The 25436-nt window shown below is 43.8% G+C and overlaps 1 protein-coding gene across 5 annotated transcripts in view; it reads right to left on the reverse strand.

The window, feature by feature from the left end:
• LOC110501509 (protein TANC1) overlaps nucleotides 1–25436 on the reverse strand; it is a 183539-nt gene that overhangs the window by 104928 nt on the left and 53175 nt on the right. For 4 of the 5 annotated variants that reach the window (XR_016490551.1, XM_090215663.1, XM_036958879.2 and 1 more), the window contains exon 3: nucleotides 6141–6350. The exons of the other annotated variant lie outside the window; for it this stretch is intronic. Coding sequence is in view for 3 of the 4 variants with exons in the window: in XM_090215663.1 (XP_090071789.1) it covers nucleotides 6141–6350 (210 nt within the window). In the remaining variant the exon portion in view is untranslated. The remainder of the gene's footprint in view (nucleotides 1–6140; nucleotides 6351–25436) is intronic. 5 annotated transcript variants of the gene reach the window in all.

A 25436-nucleotide genomic window follows, 5' to 3' on the forward strand; every position in this document is an offset into this window, starting at 1 on the left:
TACACCCATTAGGCACCCTAGAAGAGAATTACTTCATTATATTCATGTTTGACATGCCTGTGTCATGATAATGACATGAGCATACATAGGCTACTTACTATTTTACTCATAACCGTTATCATTCTGGATAATGCAATGCATTTCTGAAACTAACCAGTATGGGGGAATTGCAAATAGGTATAATGCTTTCTACATGTTTAATAGTCATGTCTATTCTCACCCTCTCTGTTGAGCTACATTAATTATGCATGGGTAACTGCTGGGAATGCATGGTCTTGAATTTCTGAGAAGAAAAAAGGCCAAAGTCAAACATCTTGACATTAGGTGCTTCATAAAAAAACTCTCTCTTCTACAGTATAATGTAGGCTTTATTGAAATAGTCGACAATTCAGACAGCAGTGGCCATTTTCTTGTTATCCATGAACTATCTGAAACAATGGGTTTTGAAGAAAGAACCCTTCCTCAGGCACCATAGTATTATTATTCAGTATATTCATAGACATTTGATCTCTATTGGTCCTCGTCAAAAGGGAATAGTGTATGATTCGGGACGCATCATATAGCCTTTCTACCACAGCCCCCAGAAACACATCGATATACCCCCGAGGCAGGCAAGTAACTCCTGAGCTAATACTGTAGAGGTGACTTCAGGAGATGTCTCCTCTGAACATACTGTATGTCATTGGCTTTGAAATGAAATTGCATCCCCTTGACAGAGACCAAAAAAGATTTGTAAGACCCGATGGAAAGCTAAAGTAATGACAAATGTTACCAGAAGGAACATTTATGCTTTTAAGTATAATTCATCATTTAAAATGTTCAATTTTTAAAATAGGAAACCGAACAGTGATTTGGATGAGAGACAAAAAACAAAACAATTTGGCAGGCAGGGAGGGGGAGAGCGGAGGGAAAATGAATATTGAGAAAACATTTCGCAGAGACTTGAGCATGGAAAAGAAAGTCGGCCTTTATCAATATCAGTCATAATTATGAAAATCTTGTGACAGATCCAGAGGGTTATATCCGTTCAAGAGTTAACCAAACTGAAACCTAAGTATTAAATTACCTGTATATATTAGCCTATATTATATTCATGTATTTGGTATTATTATCAAATGTAGTGGAAAACACATAGCCATGCTAAGCCATTACTGCTAAGCCATTACTGCCAAGCCATTACGTAGTTTTTTTTTATAAACCTTTCGGGATGGTAAAACGCTTTCAGTGTAAACTTAAAACCAGATAAAAAGTATGTAGAAAAGATCATGGAACTATATATTTAAAAAACTGACAATTATCAAAATCAAAGGTAGACAGTCATGGAGAATAAAAAATTCCTGACTAAACATTCAGGAGAATTTTTGTCACGGAATGGGGCCCCCACTTGATTTTGTTATAATGTTCGAGTCACTCAGACAGCATAAAACCCATGGCAAAATGTGTAGTATTCCAGGAAATTGGCTTTTAAAAAGTTGAGTTTTTTTCTCTACCCCAATGCAAAAATGTTGTCTCTCTGCAGCCAAGAGGAGGGCCTCTAAAATGTTTGGTGGCGCCATTGGCTATGCCCACTGCCACATCTACCAACTAAGCCCCATTTTGATCCATAAAACACCCTGCTGTTGTACTTAAACACCACCCGTCAGCCCTTATGACAGACACAGTGCTCTATCAATTCTTTGTTGACATGAATTCAATCTTCTCTGCGTTACCTATTGTACCAATATCCTGTCTAGTGACTCCACCTCCTTCATGTGACATTGCCAATATTTACTATTCATTCAATCCCTTTGTTCTCTTCAAATCAATAGTCCCTCAAGCAGTACTAATGTACAGGCCTACCAATCCATGTATTTCCTATTCTGATATCCCTTTCCAATTGCTTTCCTGTAGGAAAGTGGTCAATACACTTTCCTACATTTAGGTACTAAATCAAGATTGTGAACATGTACCTTTTGAAAGGATACACAACATTAAGGACATTGTGTTGTGCCAGGGGAATGGCAACCGTGTCCCTGTGCTTGTTCTCTTTTTGTCGTTCAAACTCTATTTCTCTCTACTCAATTAGTCTGATGTGGTATTTGCGGGGAGGCTAGCCTGACTCAAACATTTAAGTGGCAGCTCCTCACTCACGGATACCGTTGGGTGAACTTTGAGTGAACTATGGACGGCTTCTCTTTGTATCTCTCACTACCCGCTCCGAAGCGTAGATCTGTATCACTCCACTATGTGTCTCCATACAGACACTGTGTGATATCCTAGCACTGAACTTAAGGAGACTGTAGAGTGTATCATGGCAGCAGGGTCTTCTCACATCCATCAATAGCAGTGGCCAGTCAGGGTTACTTACACGCCTGGACGGGCAAAGAAAGAAGACTTAGATGAACCTCTCAGACCCGATGATGATATAGATATCAAACTGAGAGACCCCAGTGCCAAGAGTCCTGCACCGTGCTCTCCTTCCCATCTGCCTGACTCATTGAGATAAATAAAATAAGTATTTGAACCATAGAGAAGTGGGGCCAAAGCTCCCCATCAAAGCGTACAAGTTTAAATGATTTCCACGTGTAATGGCCTACGAGGGACCTTCTCTGCCCAAGCCTCATTCCATATAAATACAGATTAAAATGATAAGCAGCCTGAGACGGCGATAAATATGATATGAAGTTATGAACTGCCGTTTTATGTTTCCCTAAAGCGCATCATGATGGCTAAGTATAGGCCTAATTGTTGCTCACGTGACTCAGCATGTCCATTCACTTAGCCTCTCTGGTTTACACTCCACTCTATCTCCTTAGTTGAAATTCAATGACACTAGTAAAGCCTGAAATTGGGATGGAAGCAGTGCTGTTATTGGTCATTGGGATGGAAGCAGAGCTGTTATTGGTCATTGGGATGGAAGCAGAGCTGTTATTAGTCATTGGGATGTAAGCAGAGCTGTTATTGGTCATTGGGATGTAAGCAGAGCTGTTATTGGTCATTGGGATGGAAGCAAAGCTTTTATTGGTCATTGGGATGGAAGCAGACCTGTTATTGGTCATTGGGATGGAAGCAGAGCTGTTATTGGCATATCTGGGGGGGGGGGGGGGGGGGGGGGGGCTGGACGGCTGATGAGCATTTAGATGTGTGTATGTACGGCTGAGAGGAGATGGGATGTTTGAATGTTGCTCATGCACATCCAGTCCCCAGAGAGTCATCAAGGAGATGGAGACTGCCGGTTCAGAGCTCAGAGTGTTACTGGCTGGTCTGTGGTGGAAGATGAGAGGCAGCAGAAAAAACGTTGAAGGAACACTGATGGCACACACAGTGACCCGTCATGACCAGAGGAGGTCACTGTGGACCTGCCCAGGATTTCATCATGTCCCACTGGCAGTTAGAGCAGAACCAGCCTCCTTCGGACCTGTAAACTTCAGACTGTAAACTGGAGGTCCTGTGCAACACATGTCTGCGCTGCTTTCGTTGTAAGCTCTCTGCTTAGCTGATCAAAGCAGCAGCAGCACCAGGACCATGTGGCTCAGGCATTCGTCACACTCTTAATTGTCATGCAGTGCTTTCTGTGATGTTTATGTGAAGTCTTCATGAAAGGACGGCCATTAAAATCAAGCCTTCCGCCACAACGCTATAGATTCTCCAATCGGTCAGGAAGTGAAGCAAGTCACAACGTCGTCGGGAACAGAGCAACCACTTCCCATAAATGTCATAGTGGATGGATGAGGAGGAGTATGGGGGTAGGATGAGCAGCAGGGTGGGTAGAGAGAGACGGGTTGACTAGCGTGGGGGGGAGACAGGACAGGATGTGGCTGGCAGAGAGCCAGCCCCCCCCAGCATTCCTTCCTGCGCTGAGTTGCCGGGTGCTCAGTCATGGTAACTCTAGGCATGTTTCTGAGCTGCCCGGATGAATCAGCACAACCAGCTTTCACTTACGTGCGTCTCTCTCTCTCTCATTCCCCCTCTCTGACATGACGTCTATATAAGAGGATAAGTCCCTGGGTCATGGCATTTCCCTTTGGAAATACATCGCTAAACTACAGCAGAGTAAACACACACACTCTCCCACGGTAGGCTTTCGCTATGGGTTGGCGCTGAAGGTATTTGACCAAAAGAACACATTCAAGATGGCAACCATGTTTTTAGTGAGAGCTGGGATGTTTCCTACGGTAGGGGTGTGTTTATTAACCGTAGGTGCAAACTCTCCCCCTGCAGTTTGACACTTACCTGTGAACAAGAAAGTGGAGCACCGAGCCTCAACCATCCCCCTTTCCCTTCTTCTCTGACCCCATCTTAACTAGTTCTCTCCTCTGCTATACCCCTTTAGTCCTTCATTACCTTCAGAGTGCCTCCATAGCAGTGTGTGACTGTAATGAACACGGGCCTCGCTCTTCACTCTCTGGTCACCTTCACAAACCCTGTCCTCCCTCTCCCTCTCTTTCCCTCTCTCTCTTTCCGTGTCAATGTGCTTTTCATCAGAGCTGCCTTTAATGGGTTTAATACAATCATGGCAAATACCAATACTGCCTGGAGGATAGAGAATAAAAGGTGTTTTTAAGTTTAGTAGGAGGTGAGTCATTGGGTACTGTGCACTGCTCAGGCAAACTACTCAGGCAAACTTACAACACATTCAGATGTGGCTTTCACATTCCTTGACCTGACTACGGTTTTGCTTGGCTTTAACAAATACAGCTACCGATTCTTGTTTTAGCACAATAAACTTCAGAGTAAGCATATTTGCAGACGAAGGCTCCTTTTGAAAACAAAGTTAATTTGCATAACATATGCTGCTTGCTTTATAATACTCACTAGTCCAACATTCGAATCGGAGAGTACTGTGTGGAGAGATTTGGTGAAAAAGAGCATAGCAAATGAGGTTGAGAGGGGAAAAAGCTGAGGCAACCACAATCTCTCAAATGAAAACAGTCTGGATCAGAGAGTATTATTCCCAAGCTAATCTGTAGCTGAAATTAGAACAGGATACAACTCCCCCATTAGAAACCTAATTTGAAACAGGCAAAAATATACAAAAATACAGTTCCAATTTCCAATACAGTTGGTTGGGAGCGAGTGAAATGTACCTCATCCGCAGAGATTTCCACATTTTCAATCTCCAAAATAAAGGTATGTTACTGATGATAAATCTAAGCATTTGCTTGAGGTGTAGAAAATATTTCAGCAACGACCTTAAACAGACAGAGCCTGATCTGAAACCACACCAGTGGCCTAGTTGTATCGAGAAGCCAACAGCATACTAGCCAGCACATCTTATACTAAAGGCTACATCAAAGCACAGAGCACTCAAAACAAAGAGTAGACACCACACAGATGAGTCCCAGATGTGAGGCCAGAGTGACCACTTAAAGGATTTCTATCCTCTTTGCTAAATCTTCACAAAACAAAGACTCCAGATACAACGGCCCGGGCTGCTTTGAAGACGGCTGCACACGCCCGCAGCTGTTGAAGCCATGTTCTCAACACGGAGAGGGAAGGGGGCAGAGGAAGAGGACCGACAATGTGACCCTGTGTATACACACGCCCCCGTTAACACCCAATCGGGTGCTGACAAGCTCTGTCGTTGTGAAGACCACCATCCTGACAGAAGCTGATCAAATAAAGAGGGAGAGATGGAGGGCTGAAGAGGAGGGATACCGGGAAACAAACAAACCCTTTACCCTCCTCCACCCTGTGTCACTCAAACACACAGGACCCACGTGGAGATGGAATACAGTGCAAACGCTGAGTGGTCTTGTTTTTCTCCTCTCTTTTCGACAAGCTGTTTTTCAAGGATAACAACCGCAAGGCAGCGTGACATGTTTAGTGGGAAAAGCTGGAAGCTACCGAAATTGTGGTTGAAAGCGAAAAGGATTGTGGATCCTCAGGCGCTGTGTCAGATGTTCAGCAGTGACACAAGAACAGCTAAAGCAAGACAGGAAACCTCACTTTCAGAGGACGTCCACCGAGACTGAACCAGTCCCAGCCTGGGATGAACACGGCAGAGACACGGCGGGGAAACAGTACATGCTCATAGCACTTCACGCCTGGACTGATAAATGTCAGTGTAGGGGTGTATGTATTGCAGTAATAGTAGTGCTGTAAGCCTAAAAGTGAAAGAGGTGAGGTGAGGTGCAGTTGGAGGCAGTGGTAGTGCTTACCAGGGGATCTCTTGCTGGAGCGCAAGGGCATCATGTAGGACTGACGAGGCAGCAGGGGAGATGAGGGCAGGGACATGGACACGCCCTTGGCCTGGCTCAGTCTGAACACATCCTCTGGGACATAGGGCTGGTGGAGGCTGCCAGGCTCATGGATTTGGTGTGCACCTCTGCCTGGCGGGCACCTTCGCTGGGCACTGTGGAGATCACCCGCTGAGGAGAGAGGATGGAGGACACTGTTAAGGACATCCTTCGGCAAACTGGATTATAGAAGCGAAGCTTTTACACATCAAATACATCAAACCTTTCAAAATCTCCATGGGGCCAAAAACCGATTTGAGATCAGATATTGCCAGACTTGTGGACTCTGAATGTCTAATGTACTTGAAGGCATTCAGACAGCAGAACGAACCTATCCTCCCAGGGAGGCTTTCCCCTAATGCTGTGTTCCGCACAGTCAGATGCAGTTGGTGGAGAGCTGCTCCTGGACACACTATGAAATCAAACAGACAGTTTCAGATGTCTTTAGGATACCAAGATAAGTCCAGATCCAGAGAGTGATCATGATCATTGGTACTCCAGGACAGAATCAGATACACACATCCTGAGTGAATGGAGCCACATGCCGTGTGGTTTAACCTGAGGTCATGGGCCCACGCTGTTTCATCTAACACCACGTGGCTCAGGATGTGGCACAACACCCTGTTTGCAGCATAAATAAGAGTGGCGTCATTGACCACAGAGCCGAGATGACCTGCGTGACTCATTGACCAATCCCCCGCTGCTGAAGAGAGTGATCCAAAAACCTTTGGACAAACCCACTTGAGCAAATATTAGCCATTACTGTTTTGGCTCAGTAAATTCATTGTACAGCTCATGTGTAAGGAATGAATAATGATCCAGAACTAATGTCTTCAATTCAGTGGTTCAGGGTGGAGCAGCTTGACAAGCAAAATGCTAAAACATGCCGTTATTGATGCAATAGGTTACTCCAAAACAGAGTACACTATCTACACTGTGCACAGAGCTGAACTCTGTGGGATCCAGCTAACAGTGGATAACCTAACTTGTGGGTAAGTGCCCTTTCAGGTCTCCTCTGAGTGCATTAAGTCTGATAAGCCATTCTAGAAACTCACTACCCTGTAGGCTAATCCCTGAAAACATGGGACGCAGTGATAGCTTCAGTGAGTACTGTATGGAGCCCTCATGTTCCCATGTTGCTCCCAAATCTTTGTGAGAAAAGAAGGGCCACTTCCCATTTATCATGGACTCCTCAGCTCAAGAAGCATTCCTTCTTGAAAAGAAAACACAAGAACCTGTTCTGCAAGTTTATGGCCTCAGCTATAGCTTGGAGTCTTTCCCATCATGTATAGTCTACGGGCTTCCTGTGTTAGACACAGTGAGCACTTAGGCCAAAGCTGTTTCTTCCAAACAGGTCCCTGGAGTGCTTGCTGGGGATGACCTGGCTCAAGACCTGCTAAAGATTCCGATTTAGTAGCCCAGAGTTCTAGATGGAAAACGCAGACCCTTTACCAAGAGCCAACATCGAATGGAAAGACCATTCTCAAAAGTAATCTCTTCTGTTGAATCGAAATGTTGCCCTCTCAGGTTCTCATCTAACCAACCACACATTAAAATGTCTGAATGATGAACCTCTAATAGTACTGCTGCTCATGCGTCAAGAGACAGGGCAGGCTGGATCATAATCACAGATGTGGGGAGCCACAGTCTTACCCATTAGGCTTGGCTCTGCATGGCTCTGTTCTAAGGACCATGCCAGCCTCTTGTTTGGGACCCTTTTCCCAGATGATCCATGGTTTGTGTCCCAATGGCACCCTATTCCCTACACAGTACACTCATTTTACCAGAACCCAATAGACCCTGGTCAAAAGTAGTGCAATGTATAGGGAATAGGTTGCCATTTGGGACGAAGCCCATGACGCCAGTCTGGACCGTGAGGCTGAACCAATGGGAGAGAAGCAAGACGCTAGTGGTCTGCTGCTTTTAGCCAGCCAGCCAGCGCTCGGTTCCTAAGGGGAAATAAGTGTTGGCTGCTGGGAATAATATGCAACAGAGCACTGTGTTCTCTCTGGGGCCTTGCCACAAAGGACACAAAGCTGTCTTGTGTTTAAAGGGCTCTTAAACAAGTAAGAATGCCAGTAACAGGAACTGGCCCTGGTGCAATGACACCTCCGCAATCTTCCAGGCGCTTGTGAAGTGTTTGACCACGCAGCTGAGCTGAGCCCTGTGGTCACCATGACCTGGTCGTGACCTTCTGACCAGAAATCACAATCCATATTCAATAGATTCAACCCACAAAAAACAGATCTGTTAGTGGGCTATTATTGAATGGCTAACAAACATGACACATTTGTGTGACTCACTGACCATCCTGGCTGGAAGAACCTCACGCACTTGTACTGAATAAATGATCAGCTAGGTTAATTTCTAGACTTGTATTTTATTAGGCTCTGAAGCTGATCAAATGCTAAAGCCGGCAGATCGTATATCAGTAGAGCTACTGGGCATGTTCAGGGACTCATCTCGACCAATTACACCACCCAGAGACAAGGGAAACTCCACACTATGCTTTGGTACGGAAGATCCTGATTCTTTCTGCATCCATTTTCAGGATTTGCCCTCACCACCTAATCTAGCCTATAGGCTATGTTCACCACTACTAGACTAGACTATTACTGAAACAATGTCTGTTACTTTACAAAGGGAAAAAAACGCTTCAATGAAGACAATGTGAGTTGGGAATAGACAAAAAAGGTTTTCGTTAAGGCCATTGAATTATGAAGATGAGCGCAAGCACAGGCCAGGAGATCAGAGGTCAAGCAGTTTGAGCGGGACCTCCTCTGTCGCTAAGCTAGTTGTTTGCAGTAGCAAATGAACACACAGCTTCACCACGGTGTCAGGGTGTTATACGACAGGGTTGGGGGGGGGGTACAGATAGAGAGAGAACCCCTCCATTCATGACGAATCCAAAACGGCTCAGAGTTACAAGGGCAATTAACACAGACACTACTACCGTATTACAATACCACTTTTGAGAAGTAGCCATCAAAGAGGAGGGTTGTACTTCACTAGGGGGCTCTGGGAGGGAGGGAGGGAGGGAGGGAGGGAGGGAGGGAGGGAGGGAGGGAGGGAGGGAGGGAGGGAGGGGACTTTTATCACAGTGTTCAAGTTATACAGGGTGCCAATGGTGACTTCAGTTTGTCCTGTTTGCCAGTAAATGATGTAGGCCTAAATTCCTACACAATTCTCAGTCTCACATTTCAAGAGCTAGACCTGTTTACAATGACAATATCCTCATTGTCACCGTATCTTTTTCGCTCGTAAAACTAAATACCAGTCCTTGACTGAATGTCAGATCATAAAACCCCCTTTTCGAGTGAGCTCATTTGTGTAGCGCTGCTAGACAGTGGGCGCTACTTTTCAGCCATATTGCATGCTAAAGACATTATGACAAAGTTGTAATTAGGGCTGATGCTTTTGAAAACAAGAGGCGCCACAAAAAAAAAGCTGGCATTAAAACAGTTGCTGGCTGGACAGGCTGTTGGCTGTGTGTTCTGGTCGCTGCACTGCCATCTGAACCAGAGCTAAAAACCCAGAGGGAAACAGTAACGTAAACTCACCATGGGCTATTTCAGTTGCTTTTCCTCAAGTCCTGGCCCAGGCAAGGCCTACAATTTCAGCCCATGCTGTGGTCCAAGGAAATCAACCCATTCTAATTATAAAGCCCTGCTCCAAGACGATGTAAAAATTATTACAGTCCTTTTCATTCTTGTTTCTCCCTAATCAAAGAGGACCAAGGCCAATGAGGACCTGCCCTAACCATAAAAATATAATAATGATAATAATTCAAGTAATTGATTAAAGATTTAAGTGGAAATCAATTACTCAACTGGAAGGGTTTTAGGCAAATTCATAACTGCCTGTAGACATAGACTAGAACAGGGTGATGGGTGAGGTGAAAATGTGGCAACTTGCATTATGCATTTAAAAGGGTGATAAAAGAGGAGTTAAAAAATGGTGCCTTCAGAAAGTAGTCACACCCCTTGACTTTCTCCACACTTTGTTGTGTTTTACACACAGAATTCAAAAAATGGATTACATGTATATATTGTGTCACTGGCCGACACACAATACCTCATAATGTCAAAGTGGAATTGCGTTTTCTAAAATGTTTACAAATGAATTAAAAATAAAAAGCTGAAATATCTTGAGTCAATAAGTATTCAACCCCTTTATTATGGCAAGCCTAAATAAGACGGACTCACTCTGTGTGCAATAATAGTGTTTAACATGATTTTTGAATGACTGCCTTATCTCTGTACCTCACACATACAATTATCTGTAATGTCCCTCAATCGAGCAGTACATTTCAAACTCAGGTTCAACAACAAAGACCAGGAAGATTTTCCAATGCTTTGCAAAGAAGGGGACCTATTGGGAAATGGGTAAAATATAAATTAGGCAGACATTGAATATCCCTTTGAGCATGGTGAAGTTATTAATTACACTTTAGATGATGTATCAATAAACCCAGTCACTACAAAGATACAGGCGTTCTTCTTAGCTCAGTTACCGGAGAGGAAGGAAACCACTCAGGGATTTCACCATGAGGACAATAGGGACTATAAAACAGTTACAGAGTTTAATGGCTGTGATAGAAACTGAGGATGGATCAACAACATAGTAGTTACTCCACAATACTAACATAACTGACAGAATGAAAAGAAGGAAGCTTGTACAGAATAAAAAATGCAAAAACATGCATCCTGTTTGCAACAAGGAACTAAAGTAATATTGCAGAAAATGTGGCAAAGCAATTAACTTTGTCCTAAATACAAAGTGTTATGTTTGGGGCAAATCCAATCCAACACCTTACTGAGTACCACTCTCCATATTTTCAAGCATAGTGGTGACAGCATCATGTTATGGGTATGCTTGTAATTGTTAAGGACTGGGGAGTTTTTCAGGATAAAAAAGAAACTGAATGGAGCTAAGTACAGGCAAAATTCCAGAGGAAAACCTGGTTCAGCCTGCTTCCCACTAGACACTGGGAGATGAATTCACCTTTCGGCAGGACAATAACCTAAAACACAAGGCCAAATCTACACTGGAGATGCTTACCAAGAAGACAGTGAATATAGCTGAGTGTCTGAGTAACAGTTTTGACGTAAATATGCTAGAAAATCTATGGCAAGACCTGAAAATCATTGTAAAGCAATGATCAACAACCAATTAAACAGAGCTTGAAGGATTTTTTAAAGAATAATGGGCAAATTTGCACAATCCAGGTGTGGAAAGCTCTTAGAGACTTATTCAGAAAGACTAACAGCTGTAATTGCTGCCAAAGGTCCTTCAACAAAGTATTGACTCAGGGGTGAGAATACCTATTTAAATTAGATATTTCTCCATTTAATTTACAAATAAATGTGATATAAATTCTAAAAACACATTTTCATTTTGTCGTTATGGGGTACTGTGTGAAGATGTTTGAGATTTAAAAAATATATTTAATCCATTTTGAATTCAGGCTGTAACACAACACAATGTGAAATACAGTGCATTCTGAAAGTATTCAGACTCCTTAACTTTTTCCACATTGTGTTATATTACAGCCTTATTCTAAAATTGATTGAATCAATTATTTTTCCAAATCAATCTACACACAATACCACATAATGACAAAGCGAAAACAGTTTAAAAAAAAATAAAAAATTTAAACTGAAATACCTTATTTAAATGAGTGTGCAGACCCTTCGCAATGAGACTCGAAATTGATCATCCTTGAGATGTTTCTACAACTTGATTGGAGTCCACCTGTGGTAAATTCAATTGATCGGATATGATTTGAAAAGGCACACACATGTCTATATAAGGTCCCACAGTTGACAGTATATGTCAGACCAAAAACCAAGCCATGAGGTCGAAGGAATTGTCCATAGAGCTCTGAGACAGGATTGTGTTGAGGCATGGATCTGGGGAAGGGTACCAAAACATTTCTGCAGAAGTAAAGGTCCCCAAGAACACAGTGGCCCCCATCATTCATAAATGGAATAGATTTGGAACCACCAAGACTCTTCAGCTGGCCGGTCGGCAAAACTGAGCAATCGGGGGAGAAGGGCCTTGGTCAGGTAGGTGACCAAGAACCCGATGGTCACTCTGATAGAGCTCCAAAGTTCCTTTGTGGAGATGGGAGATCCTTTCAGAAGGACAACCATCTCACCAACATTCCACCAATCAGGCCTTTAAGGTAAAATGGCCAGGTGGAAGCCACTCCTCAGCAAAAGGCACATGACAGCCCGCTTGGAATTTGCCAAAAGACACCTAAAGACTCTCAGACCATGAGAAACAAGTTTCTCTGGTCTGATGAAATCAAGATTAAATTACTTGGCCTGAATGCCAAGCGTCACGTCTGGAGGAAATCTGGCACCATCCCTACTGTGAAGCATGGTGATGGCAGCCTCATGCTGTAGGGATCATTTTCAGCGGCAGGGACTGGGAGACTAGTCAGGATCAAGGGAAAGATGAACGGAGCAAAGTACAGAGACATCCTTGATGAAAACCTGCTCCAGAGAACTCAGGACCTCAGACTGGGGCAAATGTTCACCTTCCAACAGGACAACGACCCTGAACACACAGCCAAGACAACGCAGTTGTGGCTTCGGGACAAGCATCTAAATGTCCTTGAGTGACCCAGCCAGAGCCCGGACTTGAACCCAATCAAACATCTCTGGAGAGACCTGAAAATAGCTGTGTATCGACGCTCCCCATCCAACCTGACAGAACTTGAGAGGATCTGCAGAGAAGAATGGGAGAAGCTCACCAAATATGGGGTATTGTATGTAGGTTTTTGAGGGGGGGGGGGGGGGTTAATCCATTTTAGAATAAGGCTCAAATCTGGGAAAAGTCAAAGGGGTCTGAATACTTTCCGAATGCACTGTAAGTCAATGGGTTTGAATACTTTCTGAAGGCACTGTATATACGTCTAACTATAAAGTGACTACAGGGGCCTTTTATTGAATCTGAATGTCAAATATGATCACGTTAACTTGAGTTATTAGAACAGAGTCAAATTAGCAAATCATTATGCCGCAGTACACAAAGTATTGATTTCATATTGATATCCAAAGCAAATGTTTGTTTCATGCAGGGTAGTCTATATTCAGTCCGTCTGGCAATGTAACCAACCACACAAAATAAAAGTCAACCACAGTGAATTTAAACCGAGTCCTTCATGCATGGTTTATGAGGCCCATTTTCCTCCTGCTGCCATTTGAGGTGATGTTTGGTAGCACAGCTGAATGCTTCAAAATGTCTTTCAGGGTGTAATTTTGGATTGTGTCACCCGCCTTTCAGAGCAAATCTGTGCACTGGGATGTTATCTGTCACTCTCAGTGAAGAAATCCAAAGCCCCCCCCCCCCCCACCAGCAGTGTACTTGCTCGACCGACCCTCAGTTGCAATACCCTCTAAACAAAGGAGATGTAACCTTGAGCAGGGATGAGCTTATGCCAGACAAAAATACGCTTACAATTCAAATCGTGACACTTGGACTGCCGCAGAAGCTCAGACTTACAGTACATTCCTTATGGGCTTTTGCTTGTTTACATGAAGAAAATCATATTCATAATTTGCCTCGCCATACAATTGGCCTGATATTTTCATTTTGTGCGTGTGTGTGTGTGTGTGTGTGTGTGTGTGTGTGTGTGTGTGTGTGTGTGTGCACTAACCTCTATTAGTTACTCACCAGTTAATTTGATGAATCACTGAGAGAAAATGAAGAAAGGCTATAATGAATGCAGATTCTTTTTGTCAACACACAAAGCCACATGACCATAGGACATTACACCAATGGGGAATTCTCACGCTAGACTGCGTGCCAATGAGGCTTCCCAGTGTACTTCCGAGACCAGGGTGACAGTCTCACAAAAGCTGTCAAGGTTAACACACAGGCAGCACACAGAGACAGAGAGAGAAAACCTGAGAGGGAAAGATACAAATGAAGTGGGTGATAGGGGTAGTTAGTATACATCAGATTGTACATGATAAAATAGCAATGAGTTTTAACCAAGTGTACAAAATGAGTCTTCTTTATCTTTAAGTAAGTCCAGTATGGCTGCCTGTCTGAGTGACTGCCATATCAGCAACCTCTCCTGTCTAGACTAATCTCTAGGGGAAATCATGCAGCCAATCTGGGAATCCTGGAGGGAAATATATTTTCTCCCCTACAAGACCCCTTTGGTCAGCCAGCTGTAGTCACGGCAACAGTCAAAACATCACGCAAGCTGGCAAAATACCCAATTCAGAGAGGACCGATTGAGTTAGTTAGTGAGTTAGTCCAGGATAATAATACAATTCCACGCATTCCACAAGCTTCAGAGTATGTTGGCTACTTGGATACACATTCCTCAAAAATGCATTTCACCTGTGTGATAACATCAGTCACATTGAGGAATCAATCTCCACACGGCAGCCCAATTTCTGTCTGTGACACTAAAGAGGATCAAGAGAATATGCAATCACAGTTCATCATCTCTTCCTTCTCAAAAGGCTTCATCTTTCAAATTTATTACGCTCTCTTGTTTATGAAGAATGCCAAAATGCTATTTCCAAAGCATCCTCCAGACTAAAATCCACTGACAGTATTTCCTCAATGTTCAGTTTTCTGAATATCAATAGCCTGTCAGAGACGAGACCCACTGGCAGTGTTAAAAAACATCTGTGTTGAAGAGAATTCATTGAGTCATCTCTGCTGGTGGTCCCTGGGGAAAGAAACTCATGCTGACTGTCTTTTAGCTGCAGCATGTCACTGAAACTCCCAAAAAGTTTCTGAGGTGAACAAATGAGCTGGTTAAACCAGAGGCTGAAGCCGTGCTGCAGGCAATCAGGCAGGCAGACTGCAGAATCATACCGCAGTAAAACATCTGATGCTCTGTAGTGGCCTGTGCACTGGGATGTCTTCACCAGCCTCCCCTGAGTTACAGGGACAGAGGGAGGGGGATGAAGGGAGAGGGTGGAGGCGGTGGGCAGCCAGCAACCATGACATTTCCCATTCCTCTTCATAAATGGTCAATTGAAGCAGGTATGGGAAACATATCTGGGCCAGACAATGTCTTTCCCACATGGTTTATTTCAAGCTGGTTTCAAGCAGAGAGGCAAGAAAGAGCATTGGAAGCGTGGGGAAAATACATGATGTGCCAGCTGATACTGCATAAAGCTGACAGAAGCCCAGGGAAGTTTTTAATTAAACCATCATAATCTCTATAGGAGAAGATATGAATACCAATGAGGTGCCAAGCAACACAATGAGATAGAGAGAGCTCTCCCACAGAGCAGCACAGGTGTGCCGTTCAAACCAGTCGGTTGATCTCAAAAACACACATGAGAATCACACATGTATAATAAGGACTTAGCAAGTCTGTAAGGGCTAAGAAAAGGGAGCTGGCGGTGGGGCGATGTGAGGATACATGTCTCTAACTACATTTATCTCTCTCTAGGTCAACATCCAGAACACTGTTCCAGTTTTAAGAAACTACAGGAGAGCATGACCTTACTCCCATCACTCAGAAGTGAAGAAAAATTATTATCCACAAAGCATGTACCTGTTTTACCTGAGACATCATCTCATCACAGCAAATATTTTCATACCTAGGTCACCAGGTGCTAAAGGGGTCAAAGACAAGCAGATGTGGGCCTAATGATAATTTGTGGGGTCACAAATACATATGTTACAAAGGCAATGGCAGCAGTGTGATTAGAGAGAAGAATAGAAAGAGAAGAACATCCTGACAGCTCTTTCTCAACAACATACTGAGTAGTGTTGGGGTGATACACACTACCGTTCAAAAGTTTGGGGTCACTTAGAAATGTCCTTGTTTTTGAAAGAGAAGCACATTTTTTGGGCAATTAAAATAACATCAAATTGATCAGAAATACAGTGTAGACATTGTTAATGTTGTAAATGACTATTGTAGCTGGAAACGGCAGATTTTGTAAAGGAATATCTACATAGGCGTACAGAGGCCCATTATCAGCAACCATCACTCCTGTGTTCCAATGGCACGTTGTGTTAGCTAATCCAAGTTTATCATTTTAAAAGGCTAATTGATCTTTGGAAAACCCTATTGCAATTATGTTATCACAGCTGAAAAATGTTGTGCTGATTAAAGAAGCAATGAAACTGGCCTTCTTTAGACTAGTTGAGTATCTGGAACATCAGCATTTGTGGATTCGATTAAGGCTCCAAACGTCCAGAAACAAATCACTTTATTCTGAAACTCGTCAGGACCCATGCTGCGTACTACTCCCTTCACAGAACAGAGCAAACTGTCTCTAACCAGAATAGAAAGTGGAGTGGGAAGCCTGGGTGCACAACAAACCAAGAGGACAAGTACATTAGAGTGTCTAGATTGAGAAACAGACACCTCACAAGTCCTCAACTGGTAGCTTCATTAAATAGTACAGCAAAACACCAGTATCAACGTCAACTTTGAAGAGGCCACTCCGGAATAATGATCTTCAAAGAAATATGGATAAGAATAAGAAATAAAAGTAACAAGTAATTAAAGAGCAGCAGTAAAATAACAATAGCGAGACTATATACATGCATCCTCTTCAACCGATCTCTGCCCGCACCCGCCCGCCCGTCTAGCATTACTACTCTGGACGGTTCTGACTTAGAATATGTGGACAACTACAAATACCTAGGTGTCTGGTTAGACTGTAAACTCTCCTTCCAGACTCACATTAAATTAAACCTAGAATTGGCTTCCTATTTCGCAAGAAAGCATCCTTCACACATGCTGCCAAACATACCCTTGTAAAACTGACAATCCTACCGATTCCTGACTTCGGCGATGTCATTTACAAAATAACCTCCAACACTCTACTCAGCAAATTGGATGTAATCTATCACAGAGCCATCCGTTTTGTCACCAAAGTCCCATATACTATCCACCACTGCGACCTGTATGCTCTCGTTGGCTGGCCCTCGCTTCATTTTCGTCGCCAAACCCACTGGCTCCAGGTCATCTATAAGTCTTTGCTAGTTAAAGCCCCGCCATATCTCAGCTCACTGGGCACCATAGTAGCACCCACACATAGCACGGGCTCCAGCAGGTATATTTTAGTGGTCATCCCCAAAACCAACACCTCCTTTGGCTGCCGTTCCTTCCAGCTCTCTTCTGCCAGTGACTGGAACGAATTACAAAAATCACTGAAGCTGGAGTCTTATATCTCCCTCACTAACTTTAAGCATCAGCTGACAGAGCAGCTTACCGATAATTGCACCTGTACACAGCCCACCTGTAAATAGCCCAACCAATTCAGGAGTCTTATGGCTTGGGGGTTGAAGCTGTTTAGAAGCCTCTTGGACCTAGACTTGGCGCTCCGTTACTGCTTGCCGTGTGGTAGCAGAGGGAACAGTCTATGACTAGGGTGGCTGGAGTCTAGCAATTTTTAGGGCCTTCCTCTGACACTGCCTGGTATAGTGGTCCTGGATGGCAGGAAGCTTGGCCCCAGTGATGTACTGGGCCATTCGCACTACCCTCTGTAGTGCCTTGTGGTCGGAGGCCGAGAATTTGCCATACCAGGCAACCAGTCAGGATACTCTCGATGGTGCAGCTGTAGAACCTTTAAAGGATCTGAGGACTCATGACAAATCTTTTTTTGTCTCCTGAGGGGGAATAGGTTTTGTCTTGGTGTTTCTGAACTATGTTATTTTGTTGGTGATGTGGGCACCAAGGAATTTGAAGATCCCAACCTGCTCCACTATAGCCCGTCGATGTGAATGGGGGCGTGCTCGGTCCTCCTTTTCCTGTAGTCCACAATAATCTCCTTTGTCTTGATCACGTTGAGGGAGAGGTTGTTATCCTGGCACCACACGGCCAGGTCTCCTCCCTATAGGTTGTCTTGTTGTTGTCGGTGATCAGGCTATGTCATCCGCAAACTTAATGATGGTGTTGGAGTCGTGCCTGACCGTGCAGTCATGAGTGAACAGGGAGTACATGAGGGCTCTGAGCACACACCCCTGAGGGGCCCCTGTGTTGAGGATCAGCGTGGCGGATGTGTTGTTACCTACCCTTACCACCTGGGGGTGGCTAGTCAGGAAGTCCAGGATCCAGTTGCAGAGGGAGGTGTTTAGTCCCATAGTCCTAAGCTTAATGATGAGCTTTGAGGGCACTATGGTGTTGAACGCTGAGCTGTAGTCAATTAATAGCATTCTCACATAGGTGTTCCTTTTGTCCAGGTGGGAAAGGGCAGTGTGGAGTGCAATAGAGATTGCATCATCTAGGATCTGTTGGGGCGGTATGCAAATTGGTGGGGTTCTAGGGTTTCTGGGATAATGATGTTGATGTGAGCCATGACCAGCCTTTCAAAGCACTTCATGGCTACAGACTGAGTGCTACGTGTCGGTAGTCATTAAGGCATGTTACCTTAGTGTTCTTGGGCACAGGCACTACGGTGGTCTGCTTGAAACATGTTGGTATTACTCGTTGGTATTACTCGGACGATTCGATCATAATCCTGTATTGACGCTTTGCCTGTTTGATGGTTCGTCGGAGGGCATAGCGGGATTTCTTATAAGCTTCCGGGTTAGAGTCCCGCTCCTTGAAAGCGGCGTCTCTAGCCTTTAACTCACGGATGTTGCCTGTAATCCATGGGTATGTACGTACGGTCACTGTGGGGACGACGTCATTGACAAAGTTATTGATGAAGCCAATGACTGATGTGGTGTACTCTTCAATGCCATCGGAGGAATCCCGAAACATATTCCAGTCTGTGCTAGCAAAATAGTCCTGTAGCTTAGCATCTGCTTCATCTGACCACTTTTTTATTGATCAAGTCAATGGTGCTTCCTGCTTAAATTTTTTGCTTGTCAGCAGGAATCAGGAGGATAGAATTATGGTCAGATTTGCCAAATGGAGGGTGAGGGAGAGCTTTGTATGCATCTCTGATTGTGGAGTAAAGGTGGTCTAGTTATTTTTCTTCTGGTTGCACATTTAACATGCTGATAGAAATTTGGTAAAACTGATTTAAGTTTCCCTGCATTAAAGTCCAGGCTACCTGGAGTGCCACCTCTGGGTGAGCGTTTTCTTGTTTGCTTATGGCAGAATACAGCTCATTCAATGCTGTCTTAGTGCCAACCTCTGACTGTGGTGGTAAGTAAACAGCAATGAAAAATACAGATGAAAACTCTCTAGGTAGATAGTGTGGTCTACAGCTTATCATGAGATACTCTACCTCAGGCGAGCAATAGCTCTAGACTTCCTTAGATATCGTGCACCAGCTGTTATTTACAAAAATATATAGTCCACCGCCCCTTGTCTTACCAGACACCGCTGTTCTATCCTGCCGGTGCAGCGTATAACCAGCCATCTGTATGTTGATAGTGTCGTCGTTCAACCACGACTCCGAGATGCATAAGATATTACAGTTTTGAATGTCCCATTGGTCTTCCACGTAGGTCATGTATTTTATTGTTCAAAGATTGCACATTTGCTAGCAGAATGGAAGGAACTGGCGGCTTATTCGAATTCTCAGAAGGCAGCCTGCCCTCTGGCTCCTTTTTCTCTGCCTCCTCTTCACGTAAATCACGGGGATCTGGGCCTGTTCCCGCGAAAGCAGTATATCGTTCGCATCGGCCTCGTCAACTTCTTGGTGACAGGGGGCAGTATTTTCACGTCCGGGTGAAATGCATGCCCAAATTCAACTGCCTGCTACTCAGATAAGATATGTATATTATTAGTAGATTTGGATAGAAAACACTCTGAAGTTTCTAAAACTGTTTGAATCATGTCTGTGAGTATAACAGAAATTATTTAGCAGGCGAAACTCTAAGGACAAACCAGATTTTTTTTTTTTTTGAGGTCACACTCTTTTCAATGTGTTTTCATTGGGAATCCAGATTTCTAAGGGACCTTCTTGCAGCTCCTATGGCTTCCACTGGATGTCAACAGTCTTTAGAAATTGGTTGAGGTTATTCCTTTGTGTAATGAAGAAGTACAGCCATCTTGAACCAGGGTCACTTGAAGTGTACTGTAGATAGAGGTGCGTGACCAGAAAGCATGCTTCAGTTTGTTTTCTTCCGGAATTGAACACAGATCATCCGATCTTCGATTTTATCGATTATTTACGTTAAAAAAATACCTAAAGTTGTATTACAAAAGTAGTTTGAAATGTTTTGGCAAAGTTTACATGTAACTTTTGAGATATTTTGTAGTGACGTTGAGCAAGTTGGAACCGGTGTTTTTCTGGATCAAACGCGCCAAATAAATGGAAATTATGGATATATATCGACAGAATTAATCGAACAAAAGGACAATTTGTGATGTTTATGGGACATATTGGAGTGCCAACAAAAGAAGCTCGTCAAAGGTAAGGCATGAATTATATTTTTATTTCTGCATTTTGTGTCGCACCTGCAGGATTGAAATATGGTTTCTCTCTTTGTTTACGGAGGTGCTATCCTCAGATAATAGCATTGTTTGCTTTCGCCAAAAAGCCTTTTTGAAATCTGACATCTTGGCTGGATTCACAACAAGTGTAGCTTTAATTTGCTATCTTGCATGTGTGATTTAATGAAAGTTAGATTTTTATAGTCACTTGCGAAAGTATTCGGCCCCCTTGAACTTTGCGACCTTTTGCCACATTTCAGGCTTCAAACATAAAGATATAAAACTAAAAAATATGTATTTTTTTGTGAAGAATCAACAACAAGTGGGACACAATCATGAAGTGGAACGACATTTATTGGATATTTCAAACTTTTTTAACAAATCAAAAACTGAAAAATTGGGCGTGCAAAATTATTCAGCCCCTTTACTTTCAGTGCAGCAAACTCTCTCCAGAAGTTCAGTGAGGATCTCTGAATGATCCAATGTTGACCTAAATGACTAATGATGATAAATACAATCCACCTGTGTGTAATCAAGTCTCCGTATAAATGCACCTGCACTGTGATAGTCTCAGAGGTCCGTTAAAAGCGCAGAGAGCATCATGAAGAACAAGGAACACACCAGGCAGGTCCGAGATACTGTTGTGAAGAAGTTTAAAGCCGGATTTGGATACAAAAAGATTTCCCAAGCTTTAAACATCTCAAGGAGCACTGTGCAAGCGATAATATTGAAATGGAAGGAGTATCAGACCACTGCAAATCTACCAAGACCTGGCCGTCCCTCTAAACTTTCAGCTCATACAAGGAGAAGACTGATCAGAGATGCAGCCAAGAGGCCCATGATCACTCTGAGACTCTGTCCATAGGATAACAATCAGTCGTATATTGCACAAATCTGGCCTTTATGGAAGAGTGGCAAGAAGAAAGCCATTTCTTAAAGATATCCATAAAAAGTGTTGTTTAAAGTTTGCCACAAGCCACCTGGGAGACACACCAAACATGTGGAAGAAGGTGCTCTGGTCAGATGAAACCAAATTTGAACTTTTTGGCAACAATGCAAAACGTTATGTTTAGTGTAAAAGCAACACAGCTCATCACCCTGAACACACCATGCCCACTGTCAAACATGGTGGTGGCAGCATCATGGTTTGGGCCTGCTTTTCTTCAGCAGGGACAGGGAAGATGGTTAAAATTGATGGGAAGATGGATGGAGCCAAATACAGGACCATTCTGGATGAAAACCTGATGGAGTCTGCAAAAGACCTGAGACTGGGACGGAGATTTGTCTTCCAACAAGACAATGATCCAAAACATAAAGCAAAATCTACAATGGAATGGTTCAAAAATAAACATATCCAGGTGTTAGAATGGCCAAGTCAAAGTCCAGACCTGAATCCAATCGAGAATCTGTGGAAAGAACTGAAAACTGCTGTTCACAAATGCTCTCCATCCAACCTCACTGAGCTCGAGCTGTTTTGCAAGGAGGAATGGGAAAAAATGTCAGTCTCTCGATGTGCAAAACTGATAGAGACATACCCCAAGCGACTTACAGCTGTAATCGCAGCAAAAGGTGGCGCTACAAAGTATTAACTTAAGGGGGCTGAATAATTTTGCACGCCCAATTTTTCAGTTTTTGATTTGTTAAAAAAGTTTGAAATATCCAATAAATGTCGTTCCACTTCATGATTGTGTCCCACTTGTTGTTGATTCTTCACAAAAAAATACAGTTTTATATCTTTATGTTTGAAGCCTGAAATTTGGCAAAAGGTCGCAAAGTTCAAGGGGGCCGAATACTTTCGCAAGGCACTGTATATGAATTTGGCGATCTGCATTTTCCCTGGCTTTTGGCCGCTAGCGTCCCACATATCCCAGAGAGGTTGAAGGGGAAAAAAGGATTCTGCCAGTCCGTGGGGAGTAATCGCAGTCCTGATGTCCAGAAGTTATTTTCGATCACAAGAGACGATAGCGGCAACATTATGTACAAAATAAGTTTAAAAAATAAGTTGCAAATAAACAAACAAAACAAACAAATAAACAAACAAAAAACACAATCGGTTGGGGGCACGTAAAACGTCTGCCTTCTTCTCCGGCGCCATTTTAGTAGATATCGTATCGGCACCAAAGTATTGTGATAATATCGTATCGTGAGGTCCCTGGCAATTCCCAGCCCTAATACTGAGATAGCAGTTGTCTGCATTCTGCTGGTGGGTGGTGAGATTTATGAAGTTCAATCAAGAGAGGGCACAACCTTCACATTAAAAGCCTGACATTAACTCGTTTCATTGATCTACAAAGGCCCAATGTTCTTGTCTGATCCAAGTTTTTTTTAATACATTTTTGCAGATTCACTGAAAACAGCCCCAGTTTGAGTTAAGGGAGGGAGTTATTGATATTCATACTGGCAGCATTGTGAGTGTGATTACCATTCACATAGCAAATCCTCATCTGGCCACATGAATTGTAAGTAATTGACAGTAAGTCAGCTGCTTGCTGCTGCAGCATGTTTCCTTCTAAAACTCCTCAGTGAGGCATGGAGACAGTCACCTGACCAAAGCAGTCACACTCCAACTACTCTAGTGTCTAGTAACGTTACACAGTGAAGAGGAACATCCAAGAAGACCCAACAAAGCCTTACCTAGGCCTACATTGTCCTCAATTGCTTTCTTCACATGGTTCACATGATGTGGCTAACTGCATGGCTGTCCTCTCCTTACCCCAGTATGTAGCATTCGGTACTGAAACACTGTTCGGTACTGGTACTGTGTGTGGCTGGCCCAACCAGAAGAGAGAGGTATGATGGATGACCCTGGAGGGTTTTTCTTACTGTAATCAATCATGTGGTGACTCTGAACAGACCTTTGTGGGTTGTGATGCCTAGGGAGCTGGGTAACCCGGGTTTACCATACAACACAACCCCTTTAGGAGTGGACAAGAGAAAGGGGGCCTGACTGTAGGGGTCTCGCCGCCTACACACACTGTTCTGTTGTCCACATCAACCTTGGATTTCTGAAGCTCTTCTGAAGGTTCCACATTTTTCATAGCGGCGGTTTCCTGCTTCTTCTACCGTATTCATAAACCAGCTCTGGGGTCTGAATGAACGTGTTTTCCATGCAGGGAGCTTCGCAGTGTGTGTGCGGCCGTGGAGAGCAGAGGTTAACGACAGATTGTGATTGCCATTAACATAGGTCATTAGGCAGTCCTATGTGTGGGGCAGGTGAGGTCATGAGAATATCACTGACCACTAGACAATTGGAAGTCTCAGCTCAGGGCCCTTTCAAAAGAGTTAAATTGATGTGGCTGTGGTACAAAGCCTGTCCATCCACCCCCTTCTGCACAGCCTAATCCCAAAAGCAAACAACAGGAGCCAGGGGAATCTTAACGCGTTGTGTCGGGCCAGAAAACCTGTCGTGATGTGAACCTTTGTGAGTTCATAATACATGCCGATGGTCGCTTCTGTTTCCTTAATTCAGCAAGGAGGATTTCTGTTTTTATATATAAATAATCTATTAATGGATTGATGATGAACAATTGATTGATGACGATGATCCATTAATGATTAATCCATTTTCTTTGAGAGCTTTGATAGATGGACCACTGAATGACAGGACAGCACCCAGTGACATTCCACTGCTTTCAACCAGATTCACTAACTTCCTACATGTTGATGTTGTCTGCTCATCTACTGTTGACCCTACTCCAGTGGCCATCGGTGCTGATGCTGGAGGAGGTGGAATGTGCCAGAGTAGCTGCTGTTTCCTTATAAAGAAAACCAGCCTGGGAGGGGAGGCCATTTTAAGGATGAGGGAAAGGGAGGTGAATGTGAAGTGGGAACCGGGCGGCGCTCCTTGCAGAAAGTATTATCCTCCTCTTCCCTTTGAGGCCAGGCACAAAGGGGGGCGAGGTCATTAGTTCAGCCGGGTCTCAAACGCTCCTAAGCTGGGCGATGGACCAGTGTATTCATCTGCTCACGCAATCACAAAGAGCATTTCTCTGTCCCATTCAGTCCTGCCACAGAGCAGTGCAGAGCAGAGAGAGAGGGGCCCGGGGCAACAGTCTACGCAGAGGCCTCCACGGACTCCCACACACACACACTTTACAGAGTCACCAGCTCTCTCTGTGACTTGAAGGGATAAGTCTCTCAGGATAGAGGCCTCAGCTGCAGCCGTAAAACACTGCAAACTATACTGGCTCAGATAAACCGATACAGACTTGGAAAGGAGGGATTATAAAACATATTTACTCACATTTAGTCAGAGGCTTATGTACTGTACACTAAATAATTCCTCATGTGCTGAGTCTAAACATGTCAGAAGAGCGAGAGAAACACCAAATTAGGTGCACAAACACACAACCGGTCTGAGGGAGTTTGGAAGATGTCATGAGAGATAAAAGACGAAGGAAATCAGACTAAAGGAATGTGTCTGTCTACCCAGTATCACAGTATAACGAGAAAAAGCCTGTGTACCCAGTATCACAGTATAACGAGAAAAAGCCTGTCTACCCAGTATCACAGTATAACGAGAAAAAGCCTGTCTACCCAGTATCACAGTATAACGAGAAAAAGCCTGTGGCCCACTGACCTCTCCAGCCAATGAACTGCCATTACAGCCACCATCGGCCTTCAAAAGCCTTCCAAAACCCCCGGCGCTGCTAACTGATACGACCTTTCCCCCCCTTTGAAGCACCAAGAGAATTCATCAGCACTCAGAGCCAGGAAAAAAACAAGATAACACTTTGCAGCCTGTGTGCTGTTGTATTTCAGTATGACATCACTCTGTTCCCAGCCAATTCTGATGCATTCGTTTTTTATATCCCTCACTACACCAGCCCTTCCAAGGTTATGGACACTGGTGCAAAGCGCTGGGGAGCAGGGAGGGGAAATGAAGT

This window comes from Oncorhynchus mykiss, chromosome 22 (genome assembly GCF_057628025.1).
Source record: "Oncorhynchus mykiss isolate SJ-2025 chromosome 22, ASM5762802v1, whole genome shotgun sequence".
Lineage (NCBI taxonomy): Eukaryota > Metazoa > Chordata > Actinopteri > Salmoniformes > Salmonidae > Oncorhynchus > Oncorhynchus mykiss.